This window comes from Otolemur garnettii, unplaced genomic scaffold, assembly GCF_000181295.1.
Source record: "Otolemur garnettii isolate 467f Iridium unplaced genomic scaffold, OtoGar3 scaffold00010, whole genome shotgun sequence".
Taxonomy (NCBI): Eukaryota; Metazoa; Chordata; class Mammalia; order Primates; family Galagidae; genus Otolemur; species Otolemur garnettii.
In genome coordinates, this window is record NW_003852405.1 from 893,472 (window position 1) to 907,931 (window position 14,460).

At 49.5% G+C, this 14,460-nt stretch overlaps 1 protein-coding gene across 1 annotated transcript; it reads left to right on the forward strand.

Moving 5' to 3' along the window:
- The first annotated feature begins 3,998 nt into the window (after window positions 1-3,998).
- On the forward strand, window positions 3,999-7,538 carry KCNA2 (potassium voltage-gated channel subfamily A member 2). The gene is made up of 3 exons (XM_003784038.1): window positions 3,999-4,462; window positions 4,969-5,300; window positions 5,746-7,538. Exon 3 carries the CDS (start codon window positions 5,910-5,912, stop codon window positions 7,407-7,409), a length of 1,500 nt encoding a protein of 499 aa, XP_003784086.1. The 5' UTR covers window positions 3,999-4,462; window positions 4,969-5,300; window positions 5,746-5,909; the 3' UTR covers window positions 7,410-7,538.
- The last annotated feature ends 6,922 nt before the right edge of the window (window positions 7,539-14,460 follow it).

The window sequence follows — 14,460 nt, forward strand, 5'->3', positions numbered from 1 at the left end:
TTCTCTGCCTTGTACTTTCCTTTAGATCCTGACTTTTGTACCTCTGTCTCAAGTCCCTTAGTTAATGTGTGGACAGTTAAGCACTACACCAACTCCCTTCTAAAACAGGCCTCCTATCAGGCTGGGCTCCCTGTAGCTATACCCTAGGGTATAGCACTGTTCTAAGGTCTACCAGATGGAATCCCTATTACTGAGACCAGGAATTGAGCCCAGAGATCTGGCACCCAGTGAAGTAGAAGTGACAGCAGAAAGCTTGTTGGTATATGGAATCACGTAATCCTAAATTCAGTCTCAGCCTCACCATTTACCAGCTAGCAACTGGTCCTCTCTGAGCTTCAGTATCTTCACCTGTAAAACTGTGTCAGTGACATCCTTCCTACTGACCAGTTGCAAGGCTTAAATCAAATGACCTGTAGAGGGCTGTCATCTCAGGGCTCCCATGCCCTGCCTACCTGTGGCTAGAGGTAACTGTGCCATCACACTGGCGGGTGGGTTGGTGGTGAGGCATCATACCAAGAAGGAGAGCAGGTCACCTGGGAATGACCTGAGAAGGGGGCTCATGTACTCTTTCTAGGTTTATAAACGGTAGTGGGAAGAACTCAGAAATTCTCCCTCCTGTCCCTCTGTGTGAGTGTGGGTATGGATGCACACACAGTCATAAACTTCTTTTGAATGACTCTAGTCTCTGGTCACTCACTGTGGCAATCACTACAGCCCTTCCTTCTGCTGGAGGCAAGGCCTGACTCAAGCGGGAAACCTAACCTAAGGTGAAGGGAAGGGTCTTTGGGGGTTTTCACTCTGCCGCAGTGAAATAATCAAGGGACACTCTAACTGCTCTTATGTGGCCAAGCTCACTGTGATTAAACATGAGCTTAACCCAGCAGTTAAGCCAGATGGCTGTGCTCTCTTAATAACTTAGTCCTTAGTACCCTGTGAAGTAGCTTCACTCTCCTGCCTGCAAATAGGGAAACTACAGCTCAAAAGGTTTCAACAACTTGTTCAAGTTCACACAGTTACAAGAGTTGGTGCTGGGAATTGAACCTAAAGTTTTTCTCTTGCACAGCATTGCCAAACCAAAGTACCAACCGAGATAATTTTCAGGGTGGGAGCCCTGAAAAGCCCCTAAACGACAGTTACAGTTCCTTCTTTTTCCTCCTTCTTTAGTTAACATCTTTTTTGTTATTGTTCATACATAGCTCAGACTTTGAAAAGGAGGGAGACGGAGGATGACATACTTGAGGCCAAATCAAGAGATAGTAACAGAGGTCAGGGGAAGATCCCAAAAAGGGAAATGAAATGCAAGAGCTGCTCATTCCACCCTCACAGTGTGGGTGGTGGTGAAGGGTACACGTCCTGCAGTCACAAGACCTGATTCACGGCCTGAAGAGACCACTTATTGGCCTTGGGCAGGTTACTTCACTTCTCCCTGCCTTGGTTTCCTTTTGTATGACTCTATCTTCTAGAGATACAAGGATTAAATGTTAGAGGTGCTTAGCACAGTGTCTGACACATGATAAGCATGTGCCGCCCATTACAACCATTATTAATTCTCCCTCAAGGCTCTTCTCTGTCCACATCTTCTGCTTTAACAAAGAAGGGCCAAGAAAATACACAGACACGATCGAATGGAGCTGCCTGTTGGACTTCAGCTGACATGAGACCCCAGTGTGCCAAGTAGGAGAAACAACCCCTAGGTGCTGGCCAGGAGAAGCTTCTGGAATATAGGGCAGGGTCGTGACAGACAATTTGGTGAAGGAATGGGATCAGCTGAGACCTCAAGGAAAGTAAGAGATGGGCATTCAGGGAAGCAGAGGGAATGGATCTGGTAACTGGACACAAAGAGAAATAGCCAGAAGTTCAGCTAAAGGCTAGGGGCCATGAGGAGAGTTTTACAGGAAATCCAGGTGGAGAAACCATCATTCACTAAGTTTCTGTTGGTAACAGAAACCCTAAATTGTAGTTAACAATTTAACCTTTGCCACACCCTGACAGATACCCTGATTTTTCAGATGAGAGCACTGATGCCCAGGGAAGTGAATTAAATTTACCTGGTAACTGGCAGAGATTTAAGTCTGGGTCTGGCTGCCTCTAAAACACCCAAGCCATGCTCTGACTGGGCGATGAGAGCCTAGATTCAATGATAGCCTAAACCAAACCAGCCCTGCCTTCTAGTCATCATCCTCAGAGCTCCCTGAGGTCTCTGCCCTCCCAGACCTCCCCCTGCAGCTCGGGGTAGGCCCCAGGGGGGCCTTCAACCACACTGTATAGACTTCCAAAATGAAGCCAGAATCTCTCGGAGCCCAGCCCTTACAGGCTCTCAGGACTTCTTTTATGAGGTACAGGCGTAGATAGGAGGCTTGCCCCAGCAGGTAGGGTCCAGCAGCACTTTTCCCACGCTACAGCCCCTCTGAATCCAGAGTTCCACATCTACTGCAGTCTCCAGGAACCACTATTTGGTATGCCTGTCTAAAAGAACTAGCTTCTTATGTGGCTCCCAAAAGCCACCCTGGACTTTCTGAAATCCCTGTCTAAGCAGAGGGCAGGATAGGTCTCCCACACACATTCTCCCAGAATCAAAGGGCAACTTTGTCTGTGCACCCCAGGAAGCTGTGAGCCAGCTGGCTTCATGAGTTCTGGGAGGGCCCTTCCCAAGGGCAGGTGTCCTCCAGCCTTCCCTGCCTGGGCCCCTGCAGGGAGGGAGTGAAGAGGACCAGCCCTGCGATTCTGCCCGTTCCTGCAGCTCTCCCTGGTGGGGGCGAACACAGCCCAAGTTTCTGCCACTGCTGACTGCACTTGCTGCATTTCCCTACGAACCCGAGTCTTTGCTGGGTAATGGGGAGGTGAGAAACAGCTGGAGGAGGGGCGCGCCGGCTGGAGAGGTAGCAAAGAGGTCTGCAGGTCCTATCTGGCAGCATAATAATAGCAACACATCTCCCACGAGGCTGGATCCCTCTTTCCTCTGGCCTGGGATAGGCATTATTGATTATTTCCTCCTTGCCTACTTCCTTACATTGGCAGTAGCCTCTCAAGAGCGCTCCTCAATTCCCCCGCCACCCCTCCATCTCTTGGATCTGGGCAGCACCCAGCTGAGCTCTCCCCAAGGTCCTGGTTAGTAAGCTGGGCTCTGCCAATGTTTTCTTCGTGAGGTGGGGGCCGAGGCCCAGGGACCCAAGTAGGTGACAATCTCGGCGGCAGCGGCGGCGGCGGGCGCTGTGCGGTGCAGGCTCTGGCCCCCGCCGGCCCCTTTAATTCGAGTTCGCTGTCGGGCCAGGTGCGGCGCTGCGTGGCGCGGTGCGGCTGCGGGCGGCGGCCGGGCGCCCCGTACGCGCCGCCCGCGGGACTGCAGAACCGGCTCCCGGCTGGCCGCCCGCACCCCGCCGCCGCCCGCTGCCGGGGTTCTGCTGGCGCTGGCCGTACCCCAGGAACATGGAGACTCCAGGCGCCCATCTGGAAGGGTAAATCGGTGTTGGGCGTTGGGCTGCGCGTGCTGCCTCCCCTGCCCAGCTGCAGCGCCCGGAGGAGCTGCGGGGCACCTGGCAGCGCAGCCGGCAGCGGGGCGGGCTCGGGCTGAGTCCCGGGCGGGCGAGCCTATGAGGACCACTGCCTTCTGCTCCAAGGGTCCCAGGCAGGGGTGGGCGAGGGGGGCTGGCACTTTGCAGAAAAGGAGTGCACAGAATGGGCTTGGGACCGTCTAGGGTGTGCGGGGCGTAGGGCACAGAGAGGAGCTGGTGGATGGTGGGAAGTGCAGCTGACAGCATAACCGTGTCTGGTAAATAGAGCTGGTTGGTAAGTCCCGAGTCACTTGGGACGAGTGAACTGCATTCGCCTCTCCGGCACGGAATGAAAAACAGTGTTGCTGCAGAGAAGGGCTTTTCTCCTTCGCTGGGGCCGTGGGCTGTTCGGAGCCCCCGCGCTTAGCAGGCAGCTGAGATCTGGGGCAGCAGCCTACTCCCCACCCCCAGGGTTCAGGCTCCAGTGTTTACCGGTGGAGATGGAAACTAGGTGGTCCCTTGGCTGGACCCCGGAGGCAGAAGAACCTGGCTGAGCTCGGCCCGCAGCGGGTGCTGACCACACCGGCCAGGAGGGGGTTAAGGTGGCGCTAGCGGCCTCGGCCAGTTGGAGGGTCTGGTTCTCAGCGCAGAACCCAGAGCGGGGAGCGCGCCCGGCACAATCCTGAATAGAGCCCGGGCCATGGGGAGAGGGGCCAGACCCCTCCCCGCCCTGGGGCTGGAGGGATTGGGTCGGCAGGGGGCCAGCCCGGAAGCCGGCTTCCTTCAGGCTCCCCCTTTCGCTGCTGCCAAGCTGCCTCGCAGCCAGGCAGGCTAGGCGTTTGTTCTGCGCTCCCTGCCGAGGAGATGTGAGGGATTTTCTCTTGGGGAGAAATCACTGGTGGAGTGCCTGCCCAGCTCAAATGCCATCCGGCTCAGAGGGAGGCCTGCGGCCCAGGGACCCCGGAGGGAGAGTAAGTTTATCCAGCTTTGGAACACAGACGACCTTGTGTGTGGGGTCTACCTAGATGAGCTCCGAAGAAGTGTATGGGGGTGGAGGGAGGCTGCTTTTTCCAAGACTCGGCTGGGATCAGAGCTTATAAGTCAGGCTGCAGTGTGCCTAGCCCTCCCCTTGGGAGATGCTGTGTCCCTACATGGAGGGAGAGGAGGGTACTTTACCCAGAGTCCCTCCTGATGGCAGCTGAGGACTAGGGATCTGGATCATCCCAGGGAGGCCCCTGGAGGAGATAGGCCTAGCCCAGCCTGAAGACTTGTTCCCTGGGAAAAAGTGCTTTAAGCTGAGAGGAAGCCTGCCCAGAAAAGGCTAGGAGGCTGAGGGTTAGTTCTCAGGCATGACATCAGAATGGAAGGTGGGCAAAGGGGCTTGTCACTTCCAGAGAGGGAAGCTGCCAGCACCCTCCTAAATTTTGGCACCAGCTTTTCCAAAGCCCTGGTTCCACCTTGCTGCTGTTTTTTCCAGGCAACGTCACACCTCCTGAGGACAGCCAGGAGGACTCCAGCTTTTGCTGAGCTTTGCATCTTGCCTTCTTCCTTCCAAAAGCTCCAGACCCACTCTTGGCTATCCTCGAGCCCTGCATGCCCCTGGCCAGGCACCCCATTACCCCTCCAACCCAGCCCTAGCGCTCACCTCCAGGACCTGGAGTCTGCCCTCCTGCCCAGAATGACTCACCATTATTTCTAGCTCGAGTGAGAAGATGTGATGGGGAGTTGAGCTGCCTGGATTTGTATGTAGGATTCCTGCAGCACCTGATCATCTCTGCAAGGAAGAGCTTCAAGTTCCTGTCTGGCCAGGTAAGTCAAACTATCATTTAATAACAGCCAGGGCAGAATCACTGGGGTGGGGGACAATGAGGAAGACTCAGGCCCAGGATCCCACACCATGACTACCTCCCAGGGTTCACATGTCTGTGAAACATTAGTGCCGTGCCAGGGACTGGTGATATTCTAACATGCTGATAGAGGGTTATGCTCCTGTGTGGTACAGAGGGGCCTGTGCCAGTCACCTTCCCCAGTGCAGGGCATCCTACAGCTTCCTAGAGAGATTGCTACCTGCTGCCCTCTGATCTCCAGACAAATTACAAGGTGATAGTGAACTTTGCTTTTTTGTTGTTGTGGTGGTGGTGGTTGGTAGTCATGTTTCTCAACTTGGCTAAGAGATAGGAGATAAAAAGTGACAACCCAGTTCGGGCTGCCAATGCTGAATGGTCTCATGTCCTTAACTGCCTCTGTCTTTCAGCTAAGTGAGGCTGTCTCTCCAGTTCTCAGAGAGCTCGTGGGGCTCTCCTCCAGAAAGCCCAGGCCAATGCTTCTGTGCTTCCTGGGGCTGTTAGCAGCACCCTGAGCTCCTTGCCACCAGGCAGCTGGAAGGTGTAGCACAAGGCACTTCTCTCAGTCTCAATTATGACAGTGGCCACCGGAGACCCAGCAGACGAGGCTGCAGCCCTCCCTGGGCACCCACAGGACACCTATGACCCAGAGGCAGACCACGAGTGCTGTGAGAGGGTGGTGATCAACATCTCAGGGCTGCGGTTTGAGACCCAGCTAAAGACTTTAGCCCAGTTTCCAGAGACCCTCTTAGGGGACCCAAAGAAGCGAATGAGGTACTTTGACCCCCTCCGAAATGAGTACTTTTTTGATCGAAACCGCCCTAGCTTTGATGCCATTTTGTACTACTACCAATCTGGAGGCCGATTGAGGCGACCTGTGAATGTGCCCTTAGATATATTCTCTGAAGAAATTCGGTTTTATGAGCTGGGAGAAGAAGCAATGGAGATGTTTCGGGAAGATGAAGGCTACATCAAGGAGGAAGAGCGTCCTCTGCCTGAAAATGAGTTTCAGAGACAGGTGTGGCTTCTCTTTGAATACCCAGAGAGCTCAGGGCCTGCCAGGATTATAGCTATTGTATCTGTCATGGTGATTCTGATTTCCATCGTCAGCTTCTGTCTGGAAACATTGCCCATCTTCCGGGATGAGAATGAAGACATGCATGGTGGTGGGGTGACCTTCCACACCTACTCTAACAGTACCATCGGGTACCAGCAGTCCACTTCCTTCACCGACCCTTTTTTCATTGTAGAGACCCTCTGCATCATCTGGTTCTCCTTTGAATTCTTGGTGAGATTCTTTGCCTGTCCCAGCAAAGCTGGCTTCTTCACCAACATCATGAACATCATTGACATTGTGGCCATCATCCCCTACTTCATCACCCTGGGGACGGAACTGGCTGAGAAACCAGAGGACGCTCAGCAGGGTCAGCAGGCCATGTCACTGGCCATCCTCCGCGTCATCCGGTTGGTAAGAGTCTTTAGGATTTTCAAGTTGTCCAGACACTCCAAAGGTCTCCAGATCTTAGGTCAGACCCTCAAAGCCAGCATGAGAGAATTGGGCCTCCTGATTTTCTTCCTCTTCATTGGGGTCATCCTGTTCTCTAGTGCTGTCTATTTTGCAGAGGCTGATGAGCGAGAGTCCCAGTTCCCCAGCATCCCGGATGCCTTCTGGTGGGCAGTCGTCTCCATGACAACTGTAGGCTATGGAGATATGGTTCCAACTACCATTGGGGGAAAAATAGTGGGTTCCCTGTGTGCTATTGCAGGTGTGTTAACCATTGCCTTACCGGTTCCTGTCATTGTATCCAATTTCAACTACTTCTACCACCGGGAGACAGAGGGAGAGGAGCAGGCCCAGTACTTGCAAGTGACAAGCTGTCCAAAGATCCCATCCTCCCCTGACCTAAAGAAAAGTAGAAGTGCCTCTACCATTAGTAAGTCTGATTACATGGAGATCCAGGAGGGGGTAAACAATAGTAATGAGGACTTTAGAGAGGAAAACTTGAAAACAGCCAACTGCACCTTGGCTAACACAAACTATGTGAATATTACCAAAATGTTAACTGATGTCTGACTGAAATCTATTAGCATACTCACAGCTCGGTGGAACTAATGCAGATATTGCATAATAGCCTGCATTATAGTCAGTGTGTTCTACAGTGTGTATCTGGTTCTGCATGGAAAGCAATAGTCGTGCAAGTGACTTTTGATTTTTTGATTTTTGATTTAGAACACAGAATATCTATCACGGCTTTCATGCAAATCCTCATCACTGGCTTATGGGTTTCCAAAGGCAGGAGTCACCTATCAAGCCAGGATTTCAGAAAGACACATTGAGGCCATCTCATATCCAATACACAGTCTACCATGTCATTGCCACTTTTCCTTCTTAATTAAATACACACAACACCCAGAAGGGGCACTCCCTTCCCCCCATCCCACCACCCCATTTGAGCCCACCTGCCCCTTCACAGAAGAACACCATCATGGCTTAGCTTCAAAGCTCTGGTGATAATTCAAAAGGTCATTCCCATTTTTGCATTGAAAAGAACACACAGTCCTGTGTGTTGGAATTACTTTCTGTGTCACAGGCTGGGGTTTGTGAACTGCAGTTGCCAAGTGGATGCTCCGGAGGCTTGTGTTTCGTAACGGAAAATGCTGCATTCTGCTTTTTCTCTGCAGTGTCGATGCGAGGGAAGCCCGGGGGGAGGGATAGTTAGTATGACCGAATATGAGTTGTCAAGTTTTACATTTGTTTTCTTAGGCCTATTGGGTGAAGTTAACGAACCAAGGAACCTCTCAGCTTCAGATTTCACCACTTTTGCAGGCTTCAGGGTCACAAAAACATGTCTGATTTCTTCCTCTATACTGGAGTGTGCAGACATCTGCTTTCCTAGTGATGTGGCCAGCTACACTGACATTGCAGTGAAATTTACCAGTGATGCGATAGAGCTGCATGGGTGTTTGTTGCATGACTCAATATTTAAAACACAGGAGATAACCTATTTTCCTAGTAGCCTACACAGTATTAATATTTAGAGTATTAGTAGCCTTGGAATGGCATTTAACTGTTTTTCCCCCCATTGGAAGGCAAAAGTCTTCCATCAGGAGAAAAAAATAGATGAGAAGGAAACCAAAACTTCTGGCCCCCCCCCCCAGCCCACCCATTCTTGTTCTTCCAAATGGAAGTACAGACCTCTACAAAGCCAGGAGAGTGAGTGGGGAAAGCAACGTCTGAACACCTCACATGAGCGCACCTTAGGAGTTAACCTAGTCGTGGGTGTGACTATACCCTGACCAGGGCATCGGGTCTGTGGATCCAATGTATATAAATATATATCAAGTATCTCTATTTCATGCATTCCTCTACCTAGCTAGCTATAGGAAAAATTGCATTTGAACATTGTATAAGCTTATGCAATATTTTTGACACAGGGCAATTTATGCATGTATTTGACTATGTGCACTAGAGTGTGTGTGTGTATATATATACACACACATATATGTGTGTACATGTGTACATATACACACACACACATATATATATACTCTGGAGTTCAGGTTCAGGAGCAAATCCACTGCTTGGTGGGTTGGCTGTCTGAGAGGCCTAACAGGTTAATGTATCTCATTGGTAACCCCACTGGGCCTGGGTTTGCTGCCATTGCCTCAGACACTCCAGTCTCCATGGATTCCTAGACGTTAGAATTGTCTTTCTGCCCTCCATGTGCTGCAGCTTCAGTTTCCCATGGCTGAAGCTTGTCTTAATGAGTGCACAAGGGCCCCATGGCCCTCACAGTTTCAGCTGTCCTGGGCTGGACCACCCCGGGCCTGCTCTCTGTAGTCCATCTTGTTAACCATCTCCATTCTCATCTTTTCCCACACCATTTGGTTTTTATTATCCCTTGGTCCTACACCTATCTCTTTCCCTAAGGAGCCAGAATGGATGCCCTGCTTTGAAACTAAAAGGAGAAGGACTCCTTGGGACCAAATTCCACTAATCTAGAGGGATAGAGTCCCTAGATGATCCAAAGGTACCATTTTGATTGCCAGATTCAAACCCTGTCCTTATTAAACTGGCAACCAGAGCTGCTTTTAGAAAGAACCAAAGGATGGGCAAAGAATCATCTCCCAACCCCCAGAACAGGTAGAGAGCAAATAAGTACTATATAGCCTAAAGGGGGGAAATGAGTTGTCCTAGGAACGGGTTCCAGGGGGAAGAGGGAGCTTTTACCTCATCCAACTGGGATTCTTTGCCTTTTGACATAGTGGCTTAAATTTCCCAGAAAGTGAATTATAGAGGTCAGGCTGTCCAGTGGGGGCTCCAGCCAAGGTCTCAATGCTGCCTAGTTAGCACTTGAAGTTGTCTTGGGGGGTGGGGCACCAGCTCAGGGTGCTAGGCCCAGGGTGCTCATTAGTTCCTGGTCACCCACATCCCCAGGTGTCTGCAGGATATCCCATGCCCAGCACAAAGCCTCCATGCTTCTCTTCCTCTTCTTCATGGGAGGTGGTGCTGAATTTCCAAGGCATGGGATGGGAGAGACAGAGACTTTGGAAAATTGAAGGTCAAGCTACCCATATCTGAGGCCTAGGTCAGGGAGTAGATATCATGGTGTCCTTTGCCCAACTATAAAATGTTGACACACACACATACACATCCACCACAAATACAAAGATACACTGTTGCCACACACAAATGCAAAACATACAACCTACATGCAAAATACACACAGGTGAAATTAAAGTGCAGACACAGAAATATGTTTGTAACTATAAACAAAATATTCACATTTAGCATAGACACAGAATGTACTTACCAACACAGAACATACACAAAAGACCAACCACATATGGCTCTTCCACATATAAATACACAACCAGCAACTCAGATGCAAGATACACAAAAACTGCATGGACGCAATGGATATGCATACAAAATATACAAAGAATACCTTTGTTTCTCCACATAAAATACATATTCAGTGTATAATGCACGATGAATTCACTTATACTAGGCATACAAGATACAGCACATGCCTAAGAACGCATTCACACACTACACAGGAAATGTGGACATACATCCATCTCTCTGCTCCCACAGTCATAAATTAATGGACACAAATAAAAGGTCAGATTTAATCACCTTTCCCTAGCCTATGTCTGTATCCCTCAATATCTTTCCCAAGGAATCTCTTTCTCTAGTCTCTTCTCTCACCTCCAGATTTCTGTCCCGAGAAGTAATCCATGAGGTTTCGAGGAGAAAGATGAGCCACCATATCAAGCAGATTTCTGCTTGCAAGCAGGAACCTCATGGGGTTTCTACCTATTCATCTTCTTCCCACCAGAAACTCAGGTGCAGGCTGAGAAAGAACCTGGGACAGCTGGCAGGTTGATATAAACCCCTTTGTCATGGCTCTTCCTTCAAAACAAACCCACACAGACCTCACAGTAGCCTAGGGTCCCCTACTTCCAGAACTTAGGATCTTTGAGTTCATCTCTTAAAAGCAGTGATGGTTCAAGAAATTGCAGGATCCTGGGCCCAGAAGCACAGTGAGGATGGTCCCAACATTAAGTCCACAGATCCTATTGCTCCTCCATCCTCAGCAGCTTTATTGTGGGCTGGGTCAGGAAGTCAAGACCCTACAGACTGTCTCTTAAAAGGAGCTACTTTTACTTGCTTGTGGCTCTTCACTTCCGCTTCGGCACAGTGGGATCAACTCCTGCTTCTTTTCTGTGGGTGTTCAGTTCCAGACATGCTGGGGTTCCCTCATGTCCTGCCTCCTGTCCAATTGCTGTGCCTGGAGGAAACAGCAACCCAATTCATCTTAAGTAAAATGTGATTAAGAACATAAACCTCAGACTAAACAAGCAAACAACAGTTTTTAGAAGGTCTAATTTTTGTTGTATATTCTAAGCCCAGACGTAAATGCTTTCTAAGATCGCCCACCGTTTTGGATTCCTCATGGAGGTGGTTCTTCCCACAAGTAGGCGAGCTGAGAGCTGAGTGCGCTTTGGCAAACGCTTCTTCACCTGAAGTGGAAGTTAGGAGTTGTAGTCAGACCTCAGATCAGGCCTCACGGTCCCTGCTCCTATGGCCGTCCCAGGTGTGTCTCCATCTTCCCTCCTAATGAGGGTCACAGCTCCCAGTCCCCACAGAGGAAGCAGTGACCAGCAGGGAAAGGATATGGGTCCAACACTTGTGCGTTTATTGCACACACTTGGACTTGTGTTTCCCAGTCAAGATGCCAATTTTCCCTTTAGCTTCATCAGGTGCCTCCAGGGGCTCAGACTTCCAGAAAATTGGAGTTTTGAGGGGTCTGAAGGAAAGAAGCCCTGGAAGGGTGGAGAGGTTGTCGGGAAGAGAGAGTAACTCAGCTGGCCAAATTAAGAGTTTAATTAAAAACATGATTAAGGCTGTGTGCTTTCTGGAACTTCAGTGATAATTGACAAGCTCTCTTCTTTTCTCTCTAGTTACCTCTGTCCCTCTCAGCTGGGCTTCTGAGGATGGCATTGGCATACCACCAGGAGGTTAGCCTTTTAAAGGGGGTCCCAAGGGAGTGGGCTTCGGGCTCCATTGGCCTAGTGTGGAAAGAGCACCATGAAAGCTGTGATGGCCTGAGCCCTGGGTGTTCATCATGTGGCTGCCTCATGTGTGGAGGGCTTCAGGACTAGCTTGTCCTATCTGTTCTCCCAGGTCCTTCGCTACATTGTAGTGAAGCCTTTGACCAACTTCCTCATGATCAGCCATAAATTATCAGTTGACATATCACATGTCAAAAGAGAACAGCACCCTCTGAAGAGGCTCAGGGTGGGGGCTCAGCACTGCCCACCATAGTGAAGAGAAGTAGAGGCTGACTTTCCCCACAGGACACTATAGAACAGTGTTTAAAATGCATATGGAGGTGGCACCGCTACCCTCCACCCATGGCAGGCTAGGAAGCACAGTGCTTTGACTTGTTTACCCAGGAGAGGGGACGATGGTGCTAAGCTCTGGTCTCCAGGGCTCTCCTGGTGCCCATTGTCATAACCACCTGCATCTGGGTGATGCATGCTTGATCTGAGATGGCTGAATGTCCAGGGTGCTCCTTGGTTACACAATAAAGATTCCCCCAGCCTTGGCAAGGTCTTCATTGCCAGGTTTGAACTCATGACCTAGCCTCACTACCATCATTAGTCACCTGAGCCAACCAGCAGAGAAGTAGATGCTGGGAGCTGTCTCAGTAGCTGTTGTGACCATCATCTATATCTTCAGACTTGGCCCTGTTGAGACCAGCCCTGTTCCCCTCCTTAAAGCAGTAAGTAAGGACAGGTGGGGAATCCCCTATAAGCTGATCTCTTCTGCAAACTAACCTAGTTCACTGTTCTCTCTCTGCTTCCCTTCCTACCAAATGTCAGCTTCATCTCTCATAGTTTGTGCTTGAATATTTTTAACGAGGAAAAGTGCAATAAAATAAATAGTGACTGTTTTCTTTAGCAATAGCTCTTTTCAAAATCTTGCTCTCAGGACTGAAAAGTGACAGATAGTACCTAGATTATCAGACAATGCCCTTGACTTCTGGGCATTCATTTGCAGTCTCTCTAGTTCCCTCTTCTTCCCACATGTTCACATGACTCCTGTCCTCTGAGGTCTCATCTCCTTCTGGAATGGACATACATGCAGAGTTGCAGCATACACAGAAGGAAGCCCTGTGAGAAAACTCTGTTGCTCTGTCCCCTTCCTGCGTGCACCTGTCTCTGGGTGTCTCTGCCTCCCCCTTTCTGCCTGCTCTCACACAGCATCCTCACAACCTCTAGGCACTGAAACTTTGAGTTTGACCTCATGCCAGCTCAAACTCACACTCAGCTCAAAGCCCATCTTGTTAACTTTCTGTGAGTCTGGCAGGGTATAATGGAAGCCCGCAGGAAAGCGCTTACCAATAGATAAGATAAAGCATCCTGAGCCACTACAGATCATTTCCATGCACTAAAAGCCATTACTTGATCCTTTTACTGTCCTTCCCCCACTCCCCAGGGAGCTGGATGCTGAGGGAATGTGGTCTGGAGATTTGCACCTGGCATCAGTAGCCTAGGTGGATTTGGGGATTGCCCTCTGACTCTCCTTCAAAATAAGCTGACTGGCTCATCCAAAAAAACTCTATAAGAACTTTGGAAGGAAGCAAGTTCTTATGGGCTTGGGTAGAGGCCTACAGGGATGGAAGAATGGGTGGTTAGGGGTACAGCTGCTCAGGTGTGCAGCTGCACAAATATTTGCACACATAACTAGGGGCTTCAGAAGAGTCCCTTTCCTGGAACATCTGTGAGGTTAAATATTCAGACCAGACAATCAGGGAAGGTTGGCAACCCCAGGGTCCCATCCCATTCCTTTTCTCCTCTACCTTGCTATACACATGTGTACGGCAAGACCTCATTTTACTGACAGGGAAACCTCAGGGAAGGGAATGTCCTGGTTGCTTTACAATTCTGGTTGAGTAGGAATGGGAAAACACATCTAGTTCAACCTTTGTTATTGAAGAAAATATTTCCTAAGTAGGTTAGCATAAACTTTCCTGCCTTAGTAAGTAGACTGTTTGAAGATGACAGACGACCTTGCATTGCTCAGGGTCAACATTCTAAACCTCAGTGCTCATTGTACAGAAATGGAGATGGAGAAGACCAAAGAGACAGGCAGAATGGCTGTTGGCTGCAAGATAGACCTGGAAGTGGGCCATGAGGGTGCATCCTGGCTTATCAAATAGCACCCTTGCTGTCATTTGCCTCTTTCTACTGAAAGCATAGTAAGAAAGCATAAATCTTGTCAATCAAGGTTTTAGTTAGTTGATCTTGAATTATTAGAGGTTTTCCATATATACATATATCTGTTTGTATATATATGTATAGTATATGTATATATGTACACCATTATTTCAAAAATTATATGATTATACATTGTCCAATTCCCTTAATTTCACAAATGTGGAATAAATTTGGCAATCCAAGGAATAAACTGCATTTATTTGAATTTTTAAAAGGACTTTCTTTTGCATTCTTCCACCTCTCCAGGTCCTCTCTTTTTCTTCTGCTTAGAGGCCTCTCTAGAAAGAACAGAAGAACAGGCTCCAGGATCACCCCTTTCCTTTCCCTCCCAGGGG

Bases quoted from the DNA above. Each gene is read 5' to 3' on its own strand.
- KCNA2 (XM_003784038.1), top strand. From the start codon at position 5,910: ATGACAGTGGCCACCGGAGACCCAGCAGACGAGGCTGCAGCCCTCCCT.